The 21,348-nt window shown below is 41.4% G+C and overlaps 1 protein-coding gene and 1 pseudogene across 5 annotated transcripts in view; one reads left to right on the plus strand and one right to left on the minus strand.

Moving 5' to 3' along the window:
* The window catches only part of GMEB1 (glucocorticoid modulatory element binding protein 1), a 37,196-nt gene continuing 15,848 nt past the window's right edge, over positions 1-21,348 (minus strand). For all 5 annotated transcript variants that reach the window (XM_029948136.1, XM_029948135.1, XM_029948139.1 and 2 more), the window contains 6 exons: positions 20,906-21,009; positions 15,571-15,728; positions 13,124-13,255; positions 11,696-11,833; positions 7,588-7,710; positions 1-4,090 (listed from right to left, as the gene is read on the minus strand). In XM_029948136.1, coding sequence (XP_029803996.1) covers positions 3,390-4,090; positions 7,588-7,710; positions 11,696-11,833; positions 13,124-13,255; positions 15,571-15,728; positions 20,906-21,009 — 1,356 coding nt within the window. In that variant the 3' untranslated portion in view covers positions 1-3,389. The remainder of the gene's footprint in view (positions 4,091-7,587; positions 7,711-11,695; positions 11,834-13,123; positions 13,256-15,570; positions 15,729-20,905; positions 21,010-21,348) is intronic.
* On the plus strand, positions 6,680-7,139 carry LOC115298934 (annotated as a pseudogene).

Consider the following 21,348-nt stretch of genomic DNA (forward strand, 5'->3'; position numbering starts at 1 on the left):
TGAAGTGGCTTTGAATCTTGATTATTCAGGTATATTGTCCATTTTTTTAAATTCAGAGTAACTGGGAGTTTGTTTTGTTTGAGGGGTGGGTATAGGGAAGGAACCTAGCGATTGATAGGAGAAGAACAAGGCAGGGGCATAACCAAGATATGACCTTGGTACAATTGACTCCAGGGCCTTTGTGGAAACCACAGGGCAGGAAGGGTGGGGCATTTACCTTCTACCAGCTAAACTTCCAGTCCGGCACTGGATTCCTCTGATGGAAATTCAGAGAAGCTGACACACGACTCGGCTTTTCCCAGTGGGATACTCTCAGGAGATAGCCCATGCTGCTGACTGCCTAGCTCTGGAGGCAGAGGCAGCAAGAGACTCAGGATTTTCCCCCCTCTTACATCAATAAGCCCAACTACTTGAAATGGAGTACATAAACAAACAAACAAACAAAAACTGGCCAAAAATGTTCTCTCCTAAATTAGTTTAGGTATACACCTTCTCCAGGAAGTACTCCTGTATTTGCTGACCCCATCCCTAAGCTGGATCAGGTCCGTGACCCTTTGTTCTCAGCTCCCAGCCAGTAGCTCTGTCACCACACTTAACCCAATACATTTCAGTATCTCACTAGAAAAGGCTTAACTTTGTTGTGCCTCTTGGGAGTCTGCTGAAACCTATGGACTCATTTGCAGAATAATGTATTTCAGTGCATGAAAGAAAATACATAGGATTACAAAAGAAAACCAATTATATTGAAATACAGTTCTTAACTCCAGACAACCTGTGAAGTATGAAGTCCTTGAGTGCTGGAACTCTGTCTTCATCTCTGTACTGCCAGTGCCTAGCACAAAGCCTGGCATGTAGATGGTACTTATAAAGGTTTATTTAATGAATGAACAGAAATATAGATGGCTACTGCCAAGTCAGCCTGAGGAATGATTCATTGCAGCTGCTTGTGCACATAGCAATGGCTTGCATATTTCTCACGCTGTCTGAGATCATTTAGACCAAGGTTCTGAGGAAACCCCCACACAACAGGTACCACAGCAGCTAGCAATAACGACAGGCTATTGGAAGACCAGGAAAACAACAAAGCTCGTGTATTTCCACCAGCCGGACTATTCAAAGAGTGCAAGTAAACAGGCTCTGTCTTTAGGAGGAGGAGATCTCTTGACTTTGGAAGCATGGTGCTCACACTGTTTTTAAAACACTACCAACAATAGCTGACAGAAGAAAGGAACCTGAGCTAGTGTGTGGGTGTTCTCTAGGGCTCCCCCTCTTCCTGAATCGGAACTTTTATTTCTGGGAAAGAGAAAAGTGTCCCTAAAAACCATGATAGGGATGACATGTGCCTTCCTAGGTTCAAGTAGCAATTTTAGGCTTAGACCGAAATTTTGGTTTTGTTTATGTACCATCAGAAAACCTAAAGAAGCAATAATAAAAGCCACTTCCTTCGCTAAAGGGCTGAAGGTTTGTTCTAAGCTGATTGCTACACCTAATAAACATTTTGAAGAGAAAAGTAAAACCCCAGACAATTTTAAAGCTGAAAGCCACAAATACATGGGGTTAAGAAATCTCACCCTTAAGGCTTTTAAGATTGGCCCTCCAAAGTTAGAGGGCTTCACTAGCTATTAAAGCCATCTGAAAGATGGCAGAATGCAATCTTCACTTGCTTGACAACAGGGTTTCCAACATGTGTTGGAAGAAACATGGCTTCAGTGGGTGCCTTCTTAGAAAAAAAAAAAAAAAAAAGAAACTATAAGTCAAAGTTTTGCTTTTAATAAAAAAAACCTCTCCCACTCCTAAGGTGTGTGCTTTCTTTTTTGACCTCTTTTTCCTTTTAAATTGTCTGCAGTTTCGCTATATTTTTCCTAGTGCAGTAAACGATGCAATCAAAGAAATAAAAACCAGGGTCCACTCTTGCCCCAAACACTGAAAATGGTCAAAGAGCAGGAATCACAGCACAGAAAATGGCCCAGCTCTCAATATACAAACAACATAAAAAAATAATAACCCCCCCCAAAGATATTATTATTGATATTCCTGGTACATTCCTATAATATAATATTGCAGACAATGCTTCTTTCCCAGGGAGTCCAGCCGGATCAGGAGGAGACATCTACTTGGTGCCTCAGGATAGGGTGGGGCTGTTGAGTCTTCCCTGCCAAGCCCACGGGTTTCTTTTGTTTGTTTGTTTTTTTGTTTTTTAATGAGCTCAATATCTCACAGAAACATCCGTGGTATAAATGAATCTAAAAGAGGATGAAGGCAGGCAGGCACCTGTCGCTGTTCTCCAAATCAGCCAAAAAGCTGAAGAGCGTGGGATCCAGGAGACAGATGCCATTAACAGTTGAGGGATGGAGGGCAGAACATGAGGAAGCACCAAATGCGTGGCTGCTTTTGGTTCCAAAGCCAAAAAAGGGCCCCACGAAAAAGGGCAGCTGGTCTGGATGAGGAACTGCCCTGCACCTGGAGTCCTGCAATAAAAACAATGGCCTTGGAGCCCCACCCCCATGACAGCCACAGTCCGGAACTGGAGACATTTACACCACCTCACATAGTTTGTAAATGAATGGATTGATCCTAGTTGGGGGGGTGGGGTTAAGTGCTTTGACAAAGTTGGGGAAGAAGGGGAAAGTGAGCTTGAATCACAAAGCACAGCTGTGACAACTCAGATTTCTATTTCTGCAAAGCCCCAGGCCCCAGGCCCCTGATGCCACTGGGTCCATGGAGACATACCCTTCCACTTATTACTGGCCTCTCCTCAAAATGGCACCCATGGTCATATCCCTTATAGATGTCAAGAGGCATCAGTTGCACTTCTGGAAGATAATTTCCCTGCCCCATCCTGGCCAAAGCACTTCCCTTATCTAGCTGCTGCTGATATGCCACCTTCCCCTCTCAGCACAGTTCAACTTGCTTTCCTTTCAGAGTTTCGTTTGCACTGGCCTCTGAGGGCCCTTTCCAGGATACACAATAAAGTATCCTTCAGCGTCCATGTGTGGGTGGGTGGCCTTCCAGTGTCAGATCTGCGTTCCAGAGTTTGGTCAATGCATCTTTACAAATATAAAACCGCATGCATACACAGACAGACTAGCCTGGAAAGGGCTTTCTGGACAGTGTTTCTTGTTATCTTGATGCCTCCCCTAAAAGAACTAACTTTCTTTGTGTAAAAGGATTTAGACATTGAGTGACCTACTCTCAACTTCTGGAAGGACAGCTTGTTTTTGTCCATTTGTCAATGAGGGGGAGGGAGGGACCCAACATTTTCCATTACAACAATGAGATTTTGTTTTAAAAAAAGGATCCTATGTGGAAATGAGTGGGACAATGATAAAAATAAACAAATAATTAAAATCCCAAACCAAAGCATATCTCCTGGCCCTGAGATCCCCCAGTTAATCCTCTAAGACCACAATCTCCACATTGTGGACTTGATGCTGGTGGTCTTCCATCTCAGCCACAACTTTCTCCTCAGTCCTCAGCTCTGTCTCCAAAATGACTGCTTTGCCCTCAGTATCCTCAGCCTCTGGGTCTGGGGCTGGGTCAATCTCAATGATGGTCTGCCCATCTTCTGAGGTGCTTTCAACAGCCTGGATCGCCGAGGTCAAGCCAGACTCCATGGCCACCAGCTCCACCGGGCTCACCATAGTGGTCATGTTGCCCAGGGTACTCCCATCCTGCATGGCAGTGGAGCTTAGCAGCGCCAAGCTAGATGAAGGGTGGATGGTCACTGTGTCTGGTGAGCTGCTCTTGGCAGAGGAGACCACTGTCGCATAGCGGAAGAGCTGAGGGCCAGAAGGCAGTGTGTGAACAGTCACAGGACTGGAGCCCTGGCTGAGGGTGGCCACTGGAATATTGCCCATGGAAAATGACTGGCCCACTGGGGTGATGGTGATGGGTGAGATGACTGTGAACTGAGGCTGCTGGACCGGAGGAGAAGGGCTCAGGACTGTGGTGGAAGCTGGTCGCTGGAGCCGGGGCCTTTTTGGAGGCTTAGGAGTGCTCACGGGCATCAGTACCACATTTTGAACCGTCTGAGATTTCAGCCTGTGATCCTGAGCTTGCTTCTTCTGCTCTTCCAACTGGCGTTCCAGCTCTGTGGGGAAAAAAGATACACTTTGTGTGGAGAGAAGTATATTCTCGGGAAGGGTAAATGGAGTCAGGAAACCTGAGGTCTTGTCCCGGTTTTGCCACTGTATAGCTTCATTGTTCTCAAAACAAGAAACCAGACTGGACAACTTAAAAAAAAAAATCCTTGCAGGGGTGCCTGGGTGGCTCAGTCAGTTGGGCGTCCGGCTTCGGCTCAGGTCATGATCTCGTGGTTTGTGGGTTCAAGCCCCGCATCTGGCTCTGTGCTGGCGGCTAGCTCAGAGCCTGGAGCCTGCTTTGGATCCTGTGTCTCCCTCTCTCCCTGACCCTCCCCTGCTAGCACTGTCTCTCTCTGTCTCTCAAAAATAAATAAAAAAGCATTAAAAAAAAAAAACCTTGCAGCCATTACATTTCGTTGTTTGATACAGGCAGAACAACAATTCAGAATCTTCTTCGGGCTGTTGTCCTACTATAGCTCTACCCTAGAAGCACCTGTGTGGCATTTTGTCACCTGTCACCAAAATGCAAAACAAAGAAGCCTCCAGTTGACTCTACAGCTTATAGATGCCTCACTTGGGTCTACAGATGAAAATAAGAAATATTTGCAAAATCCCTTTGGAACTAACATGGGCCTACAGAGGAGCTGTAGGGGGCTGCTCTCCCCGACTCAAAAAAAAAAAACAAAACAAAAAACCCAGAAAAACAACAACAGTAATTCCCAAACTGTTTTTCAAGGCAGGATCATCTTGCTGGTAACCTTAGTCTACCAATGGTCTTAGCCTACCATTAGCATCCAGAAAAGTCTACAGAAAGTTACAGAAGAAATCTTTAGGAATTACAGAACTAAAAGAGGTCTTAGAGTTGTAACATATTCATTTCTTTTATGTTTATTTTTGATAGAGAGAGAGTGAGAGAGAAAGCAGGGCGTGTGGTTCAGAAAGAGACAGGGACAAAGGATCTGAAGTGGGGGCCTGTGCTGACAGCAGTGACTCTGATATGGGGCTTGAACTCATGAACCATGAGATTATGACCTGAGCTTAAGTTGGACACTTAACCAAATGAGCCACCCAGGTGCCCCTCTAACACATTAATTTTCACAGGGATCCAGAGAGGTAAAGTGCCTTAAGGTCTCAGTGCTCGGGCCAAGGCAAAAGTCTTCTGATGACCAACATGGGGGCTTTCCCACAATATGTCTATCACGATCCCTTTCCCAATGTACAATCCAACCCTGGTGACCACTGGTGACTCTGGTTCTATACCATAACTTCCTCTACTGCTTACTACCTGAGAAGCATTCAACACATAATCAGTTACAATTGTAGAGCACATTGCTCCCCATGAAACACCGAGAGCAAGTCAATTAATTCCTTGCTTGGAATAAAAGGAGTAGGTAGGAATCAAGAACATTCAAAAAAAAATTAATACTGCCTTATAAGTTACAAAATACTACATTTTTTCCATTGTCAGTAGAAATGTGAACCTCAAGAAGATAAAAATCACATTGATAATTTTTTAAAAAGTTAAATCAAAGACTATTTTAAGTAACAACATCCAATGTTGATGTGCTCAAAATGGTGACATAAGTTGGTATAATTTTGGAAATTTGGCAACAGGTCACAAAAATCCATAAAAAAAATTTTTTTTATACCATTTAACCTCAAGCTTAGTTTGAGTAGTTTAAAAACCTTTTTTTAAATGTTTATTCAATTTTGAGAGGTGGGGGAGGGGAAGACAGAAACGGAGACACAGAATCCAAAGCTATCAGCACAGAACCTGATGCAGGGCTGGAACCCACGAACTATGAGATCATGACCTAAGCCGAAGTCAGATGCTTAACCGAGCCACCCAGGCAACCCAATCCTGGAAGGTAGCTTAAAAGAACATAAAAAAGGGGCACCTGGGTGGCTCAGTTCATTAAGTGTCCAAATCTGAATTTCGGCTTAGGTGATGATCTCATGGTTCATGGGTTCGAGCCCCACATCTGGCTCCATGCTAAGCCTGTGGAGCCTGCTTGGGATTCTCTCTCTCCATCCCTCCCTCTCTGCCCTTTCCTTACACATGAGCACACATGCCCTTGTTCTCTTTCTCCCTCAAAATAAACTTTAAAATATTAATATATGTATATATTAATATATATTATATACTGTGTATAAAAATAAATTTAAGACAACATAAGTTTTTCTTCTCTTACCAAACAATCTTTGCCTTTTGGCTTCATGACTAACTATAATATATTTTACATCATCCAAAGGGTGATAATCCATACCTCTGACTTGTTTTATATCTTTCACCTGTCTTACCTCCTCCAAAACCTTTTCTGAATTCTCTCCAGGTAAAAGTGACAGCTTTCTTCCACTATATGCCTTACAAAACTGACTACTTACATTTATTTCTATGTCTGCTTTCCCATGAATTACTTAAAGACCATGTCAAGAGTGGCGCTGTCTTAGTCAACATGATATTTCCAAAACCTCATCCAGCAGTGCCTGCTGGTGGCCACGTCGCTGTATGGTAGGGGCCTGAAAACTTGTGGCTGCGGCCTTTGGGCTGGGATGAACCGCGCTCTCGGTGGGGGCCGGGGAGCCGAGCCAGAGCCATGGCCAGTACAGTAGTAGCAGCTGGACTGACCATTGCTGCTGTAGGATTTGCAGGCCGTTATGTTTTGCAAGCCATGAAACATATGGAGCCTCAAGTAAAACAAGTTTTTCAAAGTCTACCAAAATCTGCCCTCAGTGGTGGCTATTACAGAGGTGGGTTTGAACCCAAAATGACAAAACAAGAAGCAGCATTAATACTAGGTGTAAGCCCTACTGCCAATAAAGAAAAAATAACAGATGCTCATCAACGAATTATGCTTTTAAATCACCCAGACAAGGGAGGATCTCCTTATATAGTAGCCAAAATCAATGAAGCTAAAGATTTACTAAAAGGTCAAGCTAAAACATGAAGTAAATGTGTGAATTTTAAGTTGTTAGTTTATGTACATGAGAGCTAGCTTTTTATAATAAAAGGCCTCGATGCTACAAATTTTAAAAATGATTTAGCACAAGCTAAAAGCTTTGGTATAAGTTTCTTTAAATTTGAGGATTTTTAAATCAGATGATAAATTATTTGGAGATTTAACACTCAGTAACTATGGATAAATACATACCATCTAAACAGAAGAAAAAAAAAACCTCATCCGGCAATAGCACAAATTAATTACTTGATAAAAAGAGTTAAATTAATTATGTGCTCATAAGTTCAGGTTACAGCGAATAACGGAGGTGATAAATCTATCAAAAGATGCAGTAGCAACAATGTAACAAAGACAAAGGCCAATTTGTTTCTTCTGCCACTAATATTATCGGATTAATGGAGCAATTGAGCAGACATCTTAATCCTCCAAAAGATACAGGAGGGAGGGAGGAAAGAAGCCAGTTTAACAGAAGTCCACAAAGAAATTGGCAAGACTCAAGGATACTAGTATAATACCACCTAAGAAGAGACAGAAGTTATACACACCAGTCAGAGTGTAGAGAAATTGCTCTTCTCCCTGCTCTACTTGGTTCTTCCTGTTGTCCAAAACCTTCTTTACTGTATCCATCAAGCCAAATGTATGTGCTACATTGTTGAGAACAGCAGCATCTATTTAAAACAAAGATATGCCTGTCAAGTTTAAACAGAAGTATTCCCCCAGCCTTCTGTTGTTCTGCTTATAAATATGAAACAACCCAGAAATGATGGGACTATTCTCATGGCATTTGTAAAAAAAATTAGCCAAGTTTTATCACATGTATAATTAACTTTGATTTAATTGTTATAAATGTATACATCTTTCCATATAAATAAATACAAAAATAAGAAAATAATCCTGCATCTGGCTACAAGTTATGACTTTTGGTTTAGAGAACATGGTCACTCTGCTAGACAGAACTAAGTTTGAATCTTGGTTTTAGAATTTCTTCCTATCTGTATGCACTTGGATAAGTCATTCCAGTCCTCAGTTTTCTCATCTAAAACAAAGGGGACTGGGGTGCCTGGGGAGCTTAGTCAGTTGAGCATCTGTCTTCAGCTCAGGTCATGATCTCATGGTTTGTGGGTTCAAGCCCTGCATCAGGCTCTGTGCTGACCGCTAGCTCTAAGCCTGGAGCCTGCTTCAGATTCTGTGTCTCTCTCTCTCTCTGCCCCTCCCCTGTTCACACTCTGTCTCTCTCTATCTCTCAAAAATAAATAAATGTAAAAAAAAATAAGATAAAAAAATAAAACAAAAGGGATTAACAATACTTACTTGGCAACAGATATGAAGATTAGAAATAACATATTTTAAGTGTCAAACATGGAACTGGTATACAAGATTATTCATAGTATTATCTCTGTTCCCCTTTATACAAAACTTCTTGAAAGAGTTGTCAGTAGTTGTGGTTGTTACTTCCTTAACTCAGAACACTTCTCCACCTACAGTTCTCTTCCACGGTCATCTCATCCATTTCCATGCTTTTAAGTAACACATATATGCTAAGAATTCCCACAGGCAGGTCTCCAGCCCTGACTTCTTTCTTGTATACCAGATTAATAATTCTATCTAGCTGAGTGATATTTCCATTTGAAGGCCTCATAAGCATTTAATACGTCAAAATTAATTATTTTCTTTCTTCTTTGTTTTTTTTTAAGTAAGCTCTACGCCTAACATGGGGTGTGAACTCATGACCCTGAGATCACAAGTCATGTGCTCCAAGCCAGCCAGGTGCCCCAACGCAAAGCTAATTTTGAAGGGGGCCTGGCTGGCTCAGTTGGTTAAGTGTCCAACTCTTGATTTCAGCTCAGGTCATCATCTCACAGTTCATGGGTTGAAGCCCTGCGTTGGGCACTGCTCTGATAGTGTAAAGCATGTTTAGGATTCTCATTCTCTCTCTCTCTCTCTCTCTCTGTCTCTTTAAAAATAAACAAACTTAAAAAAAATTAAAAGACAAAAAACTACTTTTGAGGGGCACCTGGCTGGCTCAGTTGGAAAAACATAAATCTCCTAATCTTAGGGTCATGAGCTCAAGCCCCACATTGGGCATAAAGCCTACTTAGGGGGGGTGGGGGAAGCAGGGGGCTCAGTCAGTAAACTTCCAACTTTGGCTCAAGTCATGATCTCGCAGTTTATGAGTTTAAGCCCTGCATTGAGCTCTGTGCTGACAGCTCAGAGCATGGTGCCTGCTTCAGATTCTGTGTCTCCTTCTTTCTCTGCTTCCCGCCCCCCCCCCACCAAAATAAACATTTAAAAACAAAAACGGGGGAGCCTGGGTGGCTCAGTCAGTAAGCTTGCGACTTTGGCTCAGGTCATGATCTCACAGTTCGTGAGTTTGAGCCCCATGTCAGGCTCTGTGTTGTCAACTCAGAGCCTGGAGCCTGCTTCGGATTCTGTGTTTCTTTCTCTCTCTGCCCTTCCCCTGCTCACACTCCGTCTCTCAAAAATAAATAAACATTACAAAAACAAAACAAAGTTCATCTTATGATTCAATTGCTGAAGTGCTTTTCCTGAAGACAACCACTAACTTCAGTTTGCGGCAGAAGTACTGTGTGCACAAGTGATCTTTTAAAAATATATAAATATATGAAAAATATAAATAGGGGCACCTGGGTAGCTCAGTCAGTTAAGCATCTGACTTCAGCTCAGGTCATGGGTTCATAGGTTCAAGCCCTGAGTCATGTTCTGTGCTGACAGCTCAAAGCCTAGAGCCTGCTTCAGATTCTGCATCTCCCTCTCTTTCCTGTCCTTCCCCTGCTTGTGCTCTCTCTCTCTCTTTCTCAAAAATAAACATTAAAAAAATAAAAAATATATGTGTGTATACACACACACACACACACACACACACACACACACACATATAAATAAAAACCTGGTGCACCTGGGTGGCTCAGTCAGTTAAGTATATGACTCTTGATCTTAGCTCAGGTCTTGATCGCAAGGTTGTGAGTTCAACCCCATGGTGGGCTCTGCACTGGGCATGAATAGCCTACTTAAAAAAAAAAAATAGGGGTACCTGGATGGCTCAGTCAGTTGAATGTCCAGCTCTTGATCTCAGCTCAGGACATCTCACAGTTTGTGGAATCGAGCCCTGGGTAGAGCTCTGTGCTGACAGTGCAGAGCCTGCTGGGATTCTCTCTCTCCCTCTCTGTCCCTCCCCTGCTCCCACTCTCTCTCCTTCTCTCTCAAAATAATTAAACATTAAAAAAACACAAATGCAAATTAAAAAATATAAATAAATCTTATTATGTCACTCCCCTGCTCACTATGATGGCTTACCATCACCTTAAAATAAAACCAAAGTTCTGACCAAAGCTTATCTAAACCCTCCTCTTACTCCTCTCCAGCCTCAGCACCTTATCACTCTCTGGTATCTTATTCCCCTGTGGCAAAATCAGTGCTTCTACAAGGCTTTAAACCTATCAGGTCTTCTGCGACTTCAAAGTCTTTGTTCCTTCTGCCTAGAATGTTCCGCCTAGAATGTTCCTTCTCCCAGCTGGTCACAAGGCTAGCTTCTTCAATTCAGGTCTCCACTCAAATGCCACTTCCCTAAAGAGCCCTTCCTTGACTACCTTATCTAAAAGAGTCATCCCAGCTTTCTATATTACTTGTCTTTTTTTTTTTTACTCCAAGCACATAAAATTTTACTGTAAAGTTTAACTATATTTATATAATGTATGAATTATAAAGACAATAAGAGAATAATAAGATACAACTAACAAATCTTTTTTTTTAAAGGTAATATGTTTATTTTTAGTCCTTCTGTATTTTTTTAATGCTTTTTATTTATTTTTGAGAGACAGAGAGAGACAGTGTGAGCAGGGGAGGGTCAGAGAGAGAGGGAGACACAGAATCCAAAGCAGGCTCCAGGCTCTGAGCTGTCAGCACAGAGCCCGATGTGGGGCTCAAATCCATGAACCATGAGATCATGACCTGAGCCGAAGTCGGAGGTTTAACCGACTGAGCCACCCAGGCGCCCCACAACTAACAAATCTAAGAACTCACTGACATACAAGCTCATGAGGTATCATTATGACCCTCTTTTTTTTTTTTTTAAGGTAAATTCTACCCTCAACGTAGGGCTCAAACTCAAGACCCTGAGATTAAAAGTCACATGCTCCACTGACTGACAGCAGCAAGCACCCTATAGGTATTCAGAAACAGCTATTAAGTGCACAGAATAGTTCTGGAAACCTCAAACTAATAGAATAGGAGACTTGTCTAAAACCAGATAGATTTCCCCAATTTTTAGACTCCTCTCTCTCTCTCTCTCTCCGCCTCTCTCTCTATATGTGTGTATATATATCTATGTATATGTATGTATATATGTGTATACATATGTGGAGAGAGAGAGAGAGAGGAAGGGAGGGAGAGACAGACTGCTTTCTGGCACCATATATAAAGGCAAAACTTACCTATGGAAAAAGCATGACCAGACTTGAGTTCAAAACCTTATTATGAACTTTGGACAAATAACCTTTATGAGCCTTAATTTCCTAATCTGTAAAATGGGGATCATAATGCCTATATGCCAGTGTTTTCTGAGGCTAACGGGATCTGTCTACAGTTGTTAGTGTTTAATAAAATGACCACTATTGTTAGAATTAGTGTCCTTACCTGTTACCTGGAAGGGAGCCTGAATGAGCCGCTGCTGAACTCCCCTGAGTAGCTCCTCTATCTCCTTCTGTATATTGCAGACAACTTCTTCCATCAGTCCTACATCGGCGATTCCTTTCCAGAACATCAAAGTGTCCTCTGACATAAGAGGGTAAAACAGAGGGTAAACAAAGGACGCTACATATACTTAGGCACATATCTACAAATTATACTTGAAATTACTTCAGTTTGAAATAATTTCTTGTTGGCCATTTCTGGGAAAAAGGAAGAAGCTTTTGGAGTACTAGCTGCCTCCCTGAGTTGGCACCCAGTTATCTGGACTTTTTGGCAACACAGGCACTTGAGATAATTGCCTCAATTTTTCATGCTCTGGGTATAGGGAGCAGATATCTTCCTCTAATAAAGATATTATATTAAATAAATATTAAATATTATTTATTTAAATACTTTTATTTAAAATTAAATAGTATTTAGTATCTTAAAAGTTAAACAATAAAAATATTAAATTATAGATATACAGTTAAGCCTTGTACAACATGGTTTGAACTGTGAGGGTTCACTTATATCTGGATTTTTTTTAATGATAAAGTACAGTGATGTGAATTTATTTTTTCTTATGATTTTCTTAATAACATTTTCTTTTCTCTAGCTTACTTTATTGGAAGAATACAGTATATAATACATATAACATATGTTAATTGACTATGTTTTCAGTAAGACTTGTAGTTAAAGTGTTTGGGGGAGGGGTCAAGATTTACACACAGACTTTCAACTGCACAGGGGGTTGGTGCCCCTAACTGCCACATTGCTCAAAGGTCAACTATACTCCCTCTAGTACTATATTTGCAAAAATAAAATAAGACAGCAGAATAGGTGGGATTATAAGCTCCCTGAGGGCAGAGGCTATGCCTTTTCATCTATGTTGGCAACAGTGTCAACTAAAAATAGGCAGCAATAAATATTGTTTAGGTGGATTAATGAATGGAGGATGATGGGAAATTTCTCCTGGTCCCCTGTAAGTGAATCATCATTAATCACCATCCTCTACACCACCTGCTACCTAATTTTTTCTTTTAACATCTTGCCACTTGGTTTATCTAAGAAATGTTCCAAAGTTGGAGACTGACAGGATGAAAAAGCATGAACTACAGAGTCAAACAGCTGAATTCAGCTCTGACACTATTGGTGGTATGACAGGTCTTAGGCAAGCTGCTGAACCTTTCTGAATTTCAATTTCTTCCTATGTAAAATGTGATTACGCAGGGCTGTTGTTGCCTGGATTAAAATACAATGATTGCAGCTATACTTAGTTTTAATATACATGAGAAAAACCAGCAAAAGTCATTAAGAGGCCTTCTGAGTCCATAATCCTAATGGTGAGAAGGGTCACGAAACTCTGCAAGATATTGGAGCCCCATAGTAAAGTACCTGAAATTTCCTCTGAGTCTTTCTTCACACCCTCCTCGGTAGCCATGGTGACAGCAGCAGTGAGGGCTGAGTTCCATTCCAGCCCTGCCTCTTCCATGCTCTCTTCTGAGATGGCAATCTGTGTGATGCTACCTAAAAGCAGTCCATTAGAGGTAAAGATGGTGAATTTCATGAAAAAGTCATAACTATCTTTTATCTCATATAGCTAAAGAAGCCTTGTTATTTTAACATTCCGGCCTTTTGCCTGTAGGTCCATATATTATAAACTAGAATCCTTGTAAACCAGGGTGAATATTGAATTTTGTCTTTAATGTTTATTTATTTTTGAGAGAGAGGGAAAGTGTGTGCACATGTGCAAGAAGAGGAGGGGCTGAGAGAGAGAAAGACATAGGATCTAAAGCGGGCTCTGTGCTGAGAGCAGAGAGCCCAATGTGGGGCTCAAACTCCTGAACCCATGAGACCATGACCCGAGCCAAAGTTGGACACAAAACAGTTGACCCATCCAGGTGCCCCAAATACTGAATTTCCTAAAGAAAACCTGCTTTGCAAAAGAAAACACTTTCTTCTAACTCTGAATAGAAAGTGAAAGATAACTTTTAAAATCACAAAAGAGCAATTTGCTTCCTGACCAAGTATATGTTTTTGAAAGACTGAAGGAGATCATGATTGCCAGGCTATCTCCCCCAGACTTAGTGAGGATGAGGAGGATCTGCAATAATTTAAGAGAAAAGCACGGTGCTTAGTCAAGAGCCCTAATACAAGCATATTTGATACTAACCATCTAGAATACCAGAAGTTGCTATAGTTTATTTATCAGGCTATGTAAGAGAAAGCAAGAGAAATGAGACCAAAACAAATCAGATAAGAAGAGATCCATGAATACCAGATTCACAGATGAAAATAAATTTTGCTATTAATATTGTATATTTAATTTTTATTATTGTTTAATGTTTGAGAGGGAGAGAGAGATTGGGGGAGAGGGAGAGAGAGAGGAAGACAAAGAATCCAAAGCAGGCTCTGTGCCGACAGCAGAAAGCCCAATGTGGGCTCAAACTCATGAACTGTGAGATCATGACCTGGGCCTAAGTCAGATGCTTAACCGACTGAGCCACCCAGGTGCCCCTATTTTTTTTTTTAAGTAATCTTTTCACTCAACATGGGGCTCAAACTCACAACCCCAAGATCAGGAGTTGCATGCTCTACCAACTGAGCCATAGGTGCCCCTCATATACTAAGATTTTAAACAATGACAATTGAGAAAAATCAAACTAAGCCAGGTAAATATATAGACAAGTATGGACTCCACATGCTGGAGCATATCAATAATGAAGCAAAAAAGTAATATTGACATGGACAATCAACTAAAGGGATTTTTGCCAATAAAAAGGAAGTAAATAATTTCATAGCTTGTTTTACTTTTCAAGGGAAAGCATCACATAACCAAAAATTCAAACTGCTAAATATTTTACTTTCCTAAAGGGAACTTAGGTTCCAAGAGATTTGGCTTCTACTCACCTAGCAGTTACTCACAGAACATTAGGGCTGACCTAAAGAAACTTTGCGAGGTCATTTTTAAAACACAGTACTTCCCTTACATCCATTAGTGTCCTTGTGACTCTGTGAAACATATACGTTAAGTCTCCTGGAAGTAGCTGAAGACAGTCTAAGAATCTTAGCTGTGCTAAGTCTTCAGATGGACTAACTGAATTCTTTTTTTTTTCCCTAAGTTTGTTTAAGTAATCTCTACACCCAGCGTAGGGCTTAAACTTATGACCCCGAGATCCAGAGTTGCACATTCTTCCAAGTGAGCCAGCCAGGAGCCCTGGACTAACTGAATCCTTACTAATCAAATCACATGACTCCATCTTCCCTGGAGAGAGAGAGCTCTAATCCCAAGGTCAACGATACCGAAGTTAAGTGTATGCCCATCCTGCCTCATCTGTGAGGAAGCCTCAACGTGGTCATCTGGATCCCGCCCGGGCAGAGCTCTTTGATCTGTATGGCAGAGTCTCTAGTGTGCAGTCCAGCCAATCATACATTATCTTTGATGCATCTCAGCTCAACGGTTGAAAACCATTCACCATTCTAATCCACCTTCCTCCCTTGACCACTAGTAGAGCAAAGGATTTTCAAAACAATCTAATTTCAAAGATCCGCCAAGGGGCACCAGAGTGAGACCACTGAGTAAGTATAAGAACCACTGAACCACCTTTCTAATGTTTACCATGCATTGTAAGAAAGAAACAAGGAAGGAGGTCTGGCCAACAGGAATCATCTGGGAGAAAACAGAGGTCTGTTTCTAAAGCATGGAAGTGCACCCAAGATTAGCATACCTTACAGGGATAACAATGCTCATAAGAATTGAAATTAGGAAACACAAAAGAGAAATAAGGGGAAAGGTGTTACTAAAAACACAGTGGGTTTTCAGGTGGTTTCCTACCCCCTACCATCGGCCGAAGTGGGTGTCTGCACCACACTTGTTTGCTGTCCTGGCACTGGAGCTCTTGCACTGCTGATAAGAAGATCAAATTTGGTGCTTCTGCAGGTATTGGAGCAAACCTTGTCATGTTGGTAAAAATCAATCTGTCCGGAGTCCATCATTTTCCTGTGCAAAGGGAGATAATAAGTATCAGTTCAGCCTGCACTTCATCTAGATGGAACTAGGTCTCTGGGACAAAGAGAGACAAAATTGCTGAGTTTACTCTATAGATTAGCATTAAAAGTCAATAGATACAATAAACTATTAAAAAAAAAAGTCATTAGGTTGCAAAAATTCTAATTGGGATTATAAAATTTTCATTGGTCCCGCCCACATTCCTAGTCTGCTCATTATGAGTATTCTCTCATTTCCCGTTATCACCAAGCTTTAGGTTCACATTCCTGATAACAGCTGAGTTTCCCCACAGAATCTCACTGAAACCAAACCCAAAAGGGAAAAGACTAGTTCATATCCCAGCACAACTGAGAAATGCTATCAGGGAATAAGAATTTTGTGATGAGAGTCTGATATATTAGTATTCCTAGACCAGCAAGATCTGTTGCCACTTTTGGAGAAATAAAACTTGAGCAATTTCTTTCCTTTAAAATAAAATGGATAGCAACTTCCTTTAAATACAGAGCAAAGTTGATTATACTAAAACCCCACGATAAATTGCCCTTATAACTGGATTCACAAGAGATTGTTATTACAGGCTATGAACAAACCCATGGGGTATTTTAATTATAGTAAACTCTATGTTATAACATTACTTGACTTTCACTAAAGATTTTTCAGGCATTCTGATTCCTTTTTACATTTGGGGAAAGTTAGCATGTGCTTGTGTTTTTGGGCAAAAAAGAACAGCCCAAGAACAACAAAAATGAAAGTTAAAAATATTCCTTCTCAATTTCCTTCAGCTACTGATTTCTGCATACAAATCATCTGGAATGAATTTTTTAAAATGTGTCTCTATTAAAATAATATTTGAAGAAAAAAATAACATTTTCTGTGGAAAATATGTGAAACTATTAAGAAAACAACTGCCAACAACAGAGAGATAACTAACATTTTGGCATATTTTCTTCTACTAAAGTTTACATACATACATGTCTGGGTTTTTTTGTTTTTGTTTTTGTTTTTGTTTTTTGAGAAAGAGAGCATGCACTTGAGCAGGGAAAAGGCAGAGAGGGAGAGAAAGGACCCCAAATAGTTTCCATGCTATTAGCCAGAAGCCCCACATGGGACTTGATCCCATGAACTATGAGATCATGACCTGAGCTGAAATTAAGAGTCAGATGCTCAACTGACTGAACCATCCAGGCATCCCCATATGTGTGTTTTTTAACACAACTAAAATCATTGTTTAACTGTGTTAAACACACTTATGTGTGTATATACATACATACACACACACACATTTTTTTAAGTAATCACCACACCCAATATGGGGCTTGAATTCACAACCCTGAGATCAAGAGTCACATGCTCCACTGACTGAGCCAGCCAAGTGTCTCCAATTTTCTATTTTGTCTTCTTTCTTTCATTACATCATAAGCAGTTTTCCATGTAAAAAGTCCAGAAATACTTTAATGGCCCAGGGGCACTTGGGTCAGTGGAGTATGCAACTCTTGATCTTGGGGGTTCTGAGCTGGAGCCCCAGGTTAGGTGTGGAGATTACTTAAAAATAAAATCCTTGGGGGCGCCTGGGTGGCTCAGTCAGTTAAGCCTCCGACTTCGGCTCAGGTCAGATCTCACATTCGTGGGTTCGAGCCCCGCATCAGGCTCTGTGCTGACAGCTAGCTCAGAGCCTGGAGCCTGCTTCCGGTTCTGTGTTTCCTTCTCTCTCTCTGCCCCTCCCCCTCTCATGCTCTGTCTCTCTCTGTATCAAAAATAAATAAAACATTAAAAAAAATTTTTTTTTAAATAAAAAATAAAATCCTTAGAGGCGCCTGGATGGCTCAATTGGTTGAGTGTCTAACTCTTGATCTCGCCTCATGGGATGGCACCCCGCACTGGGCTCTGCACTGAGCACAGAGCCTACTTGGGATTCTCTCTCTCTCCCTCTGTCCCTTTTCCCCTGCTCACGCACTCTCTCTCAAAAAAAAAAAAAAAAAAAATTAGAGGCACTTGGGTGGCTCAGTTGGTTAAGTGTCCAACTTTGGCTCAGGTCATGATCTCACAGTTCATGAGTTCTAGCCCCACTTCGGGCTGTGTGCTAACAGCTCAGAACCTGGAGTCTGCTTTGAATTCTGTGTCTCCCTCTCTCTCTGCCCCTCCCCCACCTGAACTCTGTTTCTCTTTCTCTCAAAAATAAACATATTAAAAAATTTTATAATTAAATTAAATGTAAAAATAAATAAAATTTTGGGACACCTGGATGGCTCAGTTGGTTAAATGTCTGACTTCAGCTCAGGTCATGATTTCATGCTTTGTGAGTTCAAGACCCACACTGGGCTCTGTGCTGACAGTGCAAAGCATGCTTAGGATTCTATTCCTCCTTTTCCCTCTGTCCACTCACTCTCTCAAAATAAATAAATAAACTTAAAAATAAATAAATAAATAAATAAAGTAAAATCTTAAAAAAAATTCCTTCAGGGCACTTGGATAGCTCAGTCAGTTAAGCAACTGACTTCGGCTCAGGTCATGATCTCACACAGTTCAGGGCTTTGAGCCCTGCGTTGGGCTCTGTGCTAACAGCTCAGAGCCTGGGGCCTGCTTCAGATTCTGTGTCTCCCTCTCTCTCTCTGCTTCTCCACTGTTCAGGTTCTGGCTCTATCTCTCAGAAATAAACATTAAAAAATTTTAATGACCTCATTTTTTAATGACCTCATAATATCTCATAGTATATACCCATATATATTTAGTTGAGCTACAAATTTACTTTAGATATACCTTGACTATACGTTAAAGCAGACTATAATTTTCAACATAATAAATAATGTAGCAGTGAATGTTTTTATGCCTGAATCTCTACAAGCACTACAAATTTTTCTTAGGAAAGATTCCTTAAAAAGAATTAAAGACAGGGGCACCTGGATGGCTCACTCAGTTGAGTTGCCAACTACAGCTCAGGTCATGATATCACAGTTCACGAGTTCGAGTCCTGCACTGGGCTCTTTGCTTGTCAGCACAGAGCCTACTTTGCTTTGGATCCTCTGTCTCCCACATTTTCTGCCCTTCCTATGCTCTCTCTCTCAAAAATAAACATTAATTAAAAAGAAAAAGAATTAAAGACAAAGGGTAAGATGTTCTTAAGGCTGTTGAGGGGCGCCTGGGTGGCTCAGTTGGTTAAGCCTCCGATTTCAGCAGGTTATGATCTCACATTCATGGGTTCGAGCCCTGCGTCAGGCTCTGTGCTGAGAGCTCAGAGCCTGGAGCCTGCTTCAGATTCTGTGTCTCCCTCTATCTTTCTCAGTCCCTCCCCCTCTCATGCTCTGTCTCTCCCTGTCTCAAAAATAAATAAAACATTAAAAAAAAAAAAGGCTGTTGAAATGTGTTCTGTGGGGTACTTTCCATTCTTGACCACACTTTAAACTTTTCTATCAGTAAGTGAGTGCTCAAGGATCCAATTAATATTAATCTTCATGGGTGGAGGGATTACAATAAATTTGCTGTATAAAGAGATGGGGTGAGGGTATTACACATTTTTTTCACTTTATTAAAAATATGACATTAAAAATATTTCTTTAAAAAAAGGGGGGGGGGCGCCTAGGTGGCTCAGTCGGTTAAGTCTCTGACTTCGGCTCAGGTCAGGTCTCACGTTCGTGGGTTCGAGCCCCGCGACGGGCTCTGTTCTGACAGCTAGTTCAGAGCCTGGAGCCTGCTTCAGATTCTGTGTCTCCCTCTCTCTGTCCCTCCCCCTCTCATGCTCTGTCTCTGTCTCAAAAATAAATAAAAACATTAAAAAATATATTTCTTTAAAAATATGTTTATTTTGAAAGAGAGAGAAGAGAAGAGAGAGAGAGAGAGACAGTGAGAGCACGCACATGGGGGAGGGGCACAGAGAAAAGAAGAGAGAGAATCCCAACCAGGCTCCATGCTGTCAGTGCAGAGCCCAATGTGAGGCTCAAACTCATGAACTGTAAGATCATGACTTGAGCTGAGATCAAGAGTCAGATACCTAACTGCTTGAGCCACCCAGGTGCCCCTAGTTTTATTTTCATGTTTGTTTGTTTATTTTGAGAGACAGAGGGAGAAAGAGATTGATTGGAGGAGAGGTAGGAAGAGATGGAGAGAGACGAATCCCAAGCAGGCTCTGTGCTGTCAGTGCAGAGCCCAATGTGGGGCTTGAGCTCACCAACCATGAGATCATGAACTGAACTGAAATCAAGAGACACTCAACTGACTCAGCCATACAGGTGCCCCATTTTTAATAAAAAGCCATGCCCAGCACAGAGTCCAACACGGGGTGTGAACTCACACACTAAGATCAAGATGTGAGCAGAGATAAGAGTCAGGTACTTAACTGACTGAGCCACCCAGGCATTTCAAGGGTATTATACAGCCTGAAGTTTATTTCTGTGGTTCAATGATGGCAAGGATTGCATTCACTAAGCATGATTGTTACTTATCAACAGTACCCTCTCTTTTACCATATTATCCCAGAACTTGTCAGTCAGCCTACACTTCCATCATGCTTCCTCAGCACCAGGCTTAGCTCTGCCTACACTTGGTGCTCTCAAGTAGGACTGTCATCTACTCCCAAACTTCTGCCCAGAAAGGATCCTAACATCCTGACATCAGAAAAAATTTGCCTTAGATGCTGGGAAGAATGAATTTAATTCAAACTTCCTTTTCTCACAGGGATTTTAAAAACAAGCTGGGGTGCCTGGTGGCTTAGTCAAGTGAGCATCTAACTCTTGGTTTCAGCTCTCTCATGGTTCATGGGTTCGAGCCCCTTATTGGGCTTTGTGCTGACAGTGCGGAGCCTGCTTAGGATTCTCTCTCTCTCCTTCATTCTCTGCCCCTCCACTCCTTGTTCTTTCTCTCTCTCTTTCAAAATAAATACATAAACTTAAAAAAAAAAATGAAGAACAAACTGATGAAGGTCAATGCGTGGGTTGCTCAAGCCAATTCTTCAGAGGGAATAAAAATTTCAAATTAAAAAGAAAATATGGAATTATCTATATTCTACCATGATTAAGTGCCCCAAAGTCAGTTGAAAGGTATGTGCTTTTTTTTTAATTAAAAAAATTTTTTTAAGTAACCTCTGTATTCAATGTGGGGCTCTGAGATCCAGAGGTGCACACTCTTCTGACTGAGCCCGCCAGGCCCCCTGGTATGTGCTTGTTATTAAAGCTCACCTGAGCATGATTCCACCCAGACGAATGGCTCTCTTCCAGTCCTTTAGGGTAGACTTGCCAGCCAGATGAACAAAATGCTTGGGACTGATTAACTGATCATTGAACTAAAGGGAAAGGAAAAATCCAAAATAAATCAAGGTCAACTGACGCAGGCCAAGAGGGAAAGAAACTGTTGCTACGTAGTCTTGCTACAAACTCTACTTGCTACAGTGCTCGCCTGGGCAGCACATATACAGACTCTGCTTGCTACATCCGAAATGTGCCCAGATAGTATCTTAAGTCGTAGCTTTGTACCTTGCAGCCTCCTGACCAGTTGTGCCAGAGAAGAATACCCTTCCCTGGGCACAGTGCCCTGTCTTGGTACAAAGCTAGAGAAGACAGGAGGAGGATCAGAGATTAATATACTGATTAGCATCTGAAATCCATTTATGCCCTAAATCAGG

Source organism: Suricata suricatta, chromosome 8, assembly GCF_006229205.1.
Source record: "Suricata suricatta isolate VVHF042 chromosome 8, meerkat_22Aug2017_6uvM2_HiC, whole genome shotgun sequence".
NCBI classification, from domain to species: Eukaryota; Metazoa; Chordata; class Mammalia; order Carnivora; family Herpestidae; genus Suricata; species Suricata suricatta.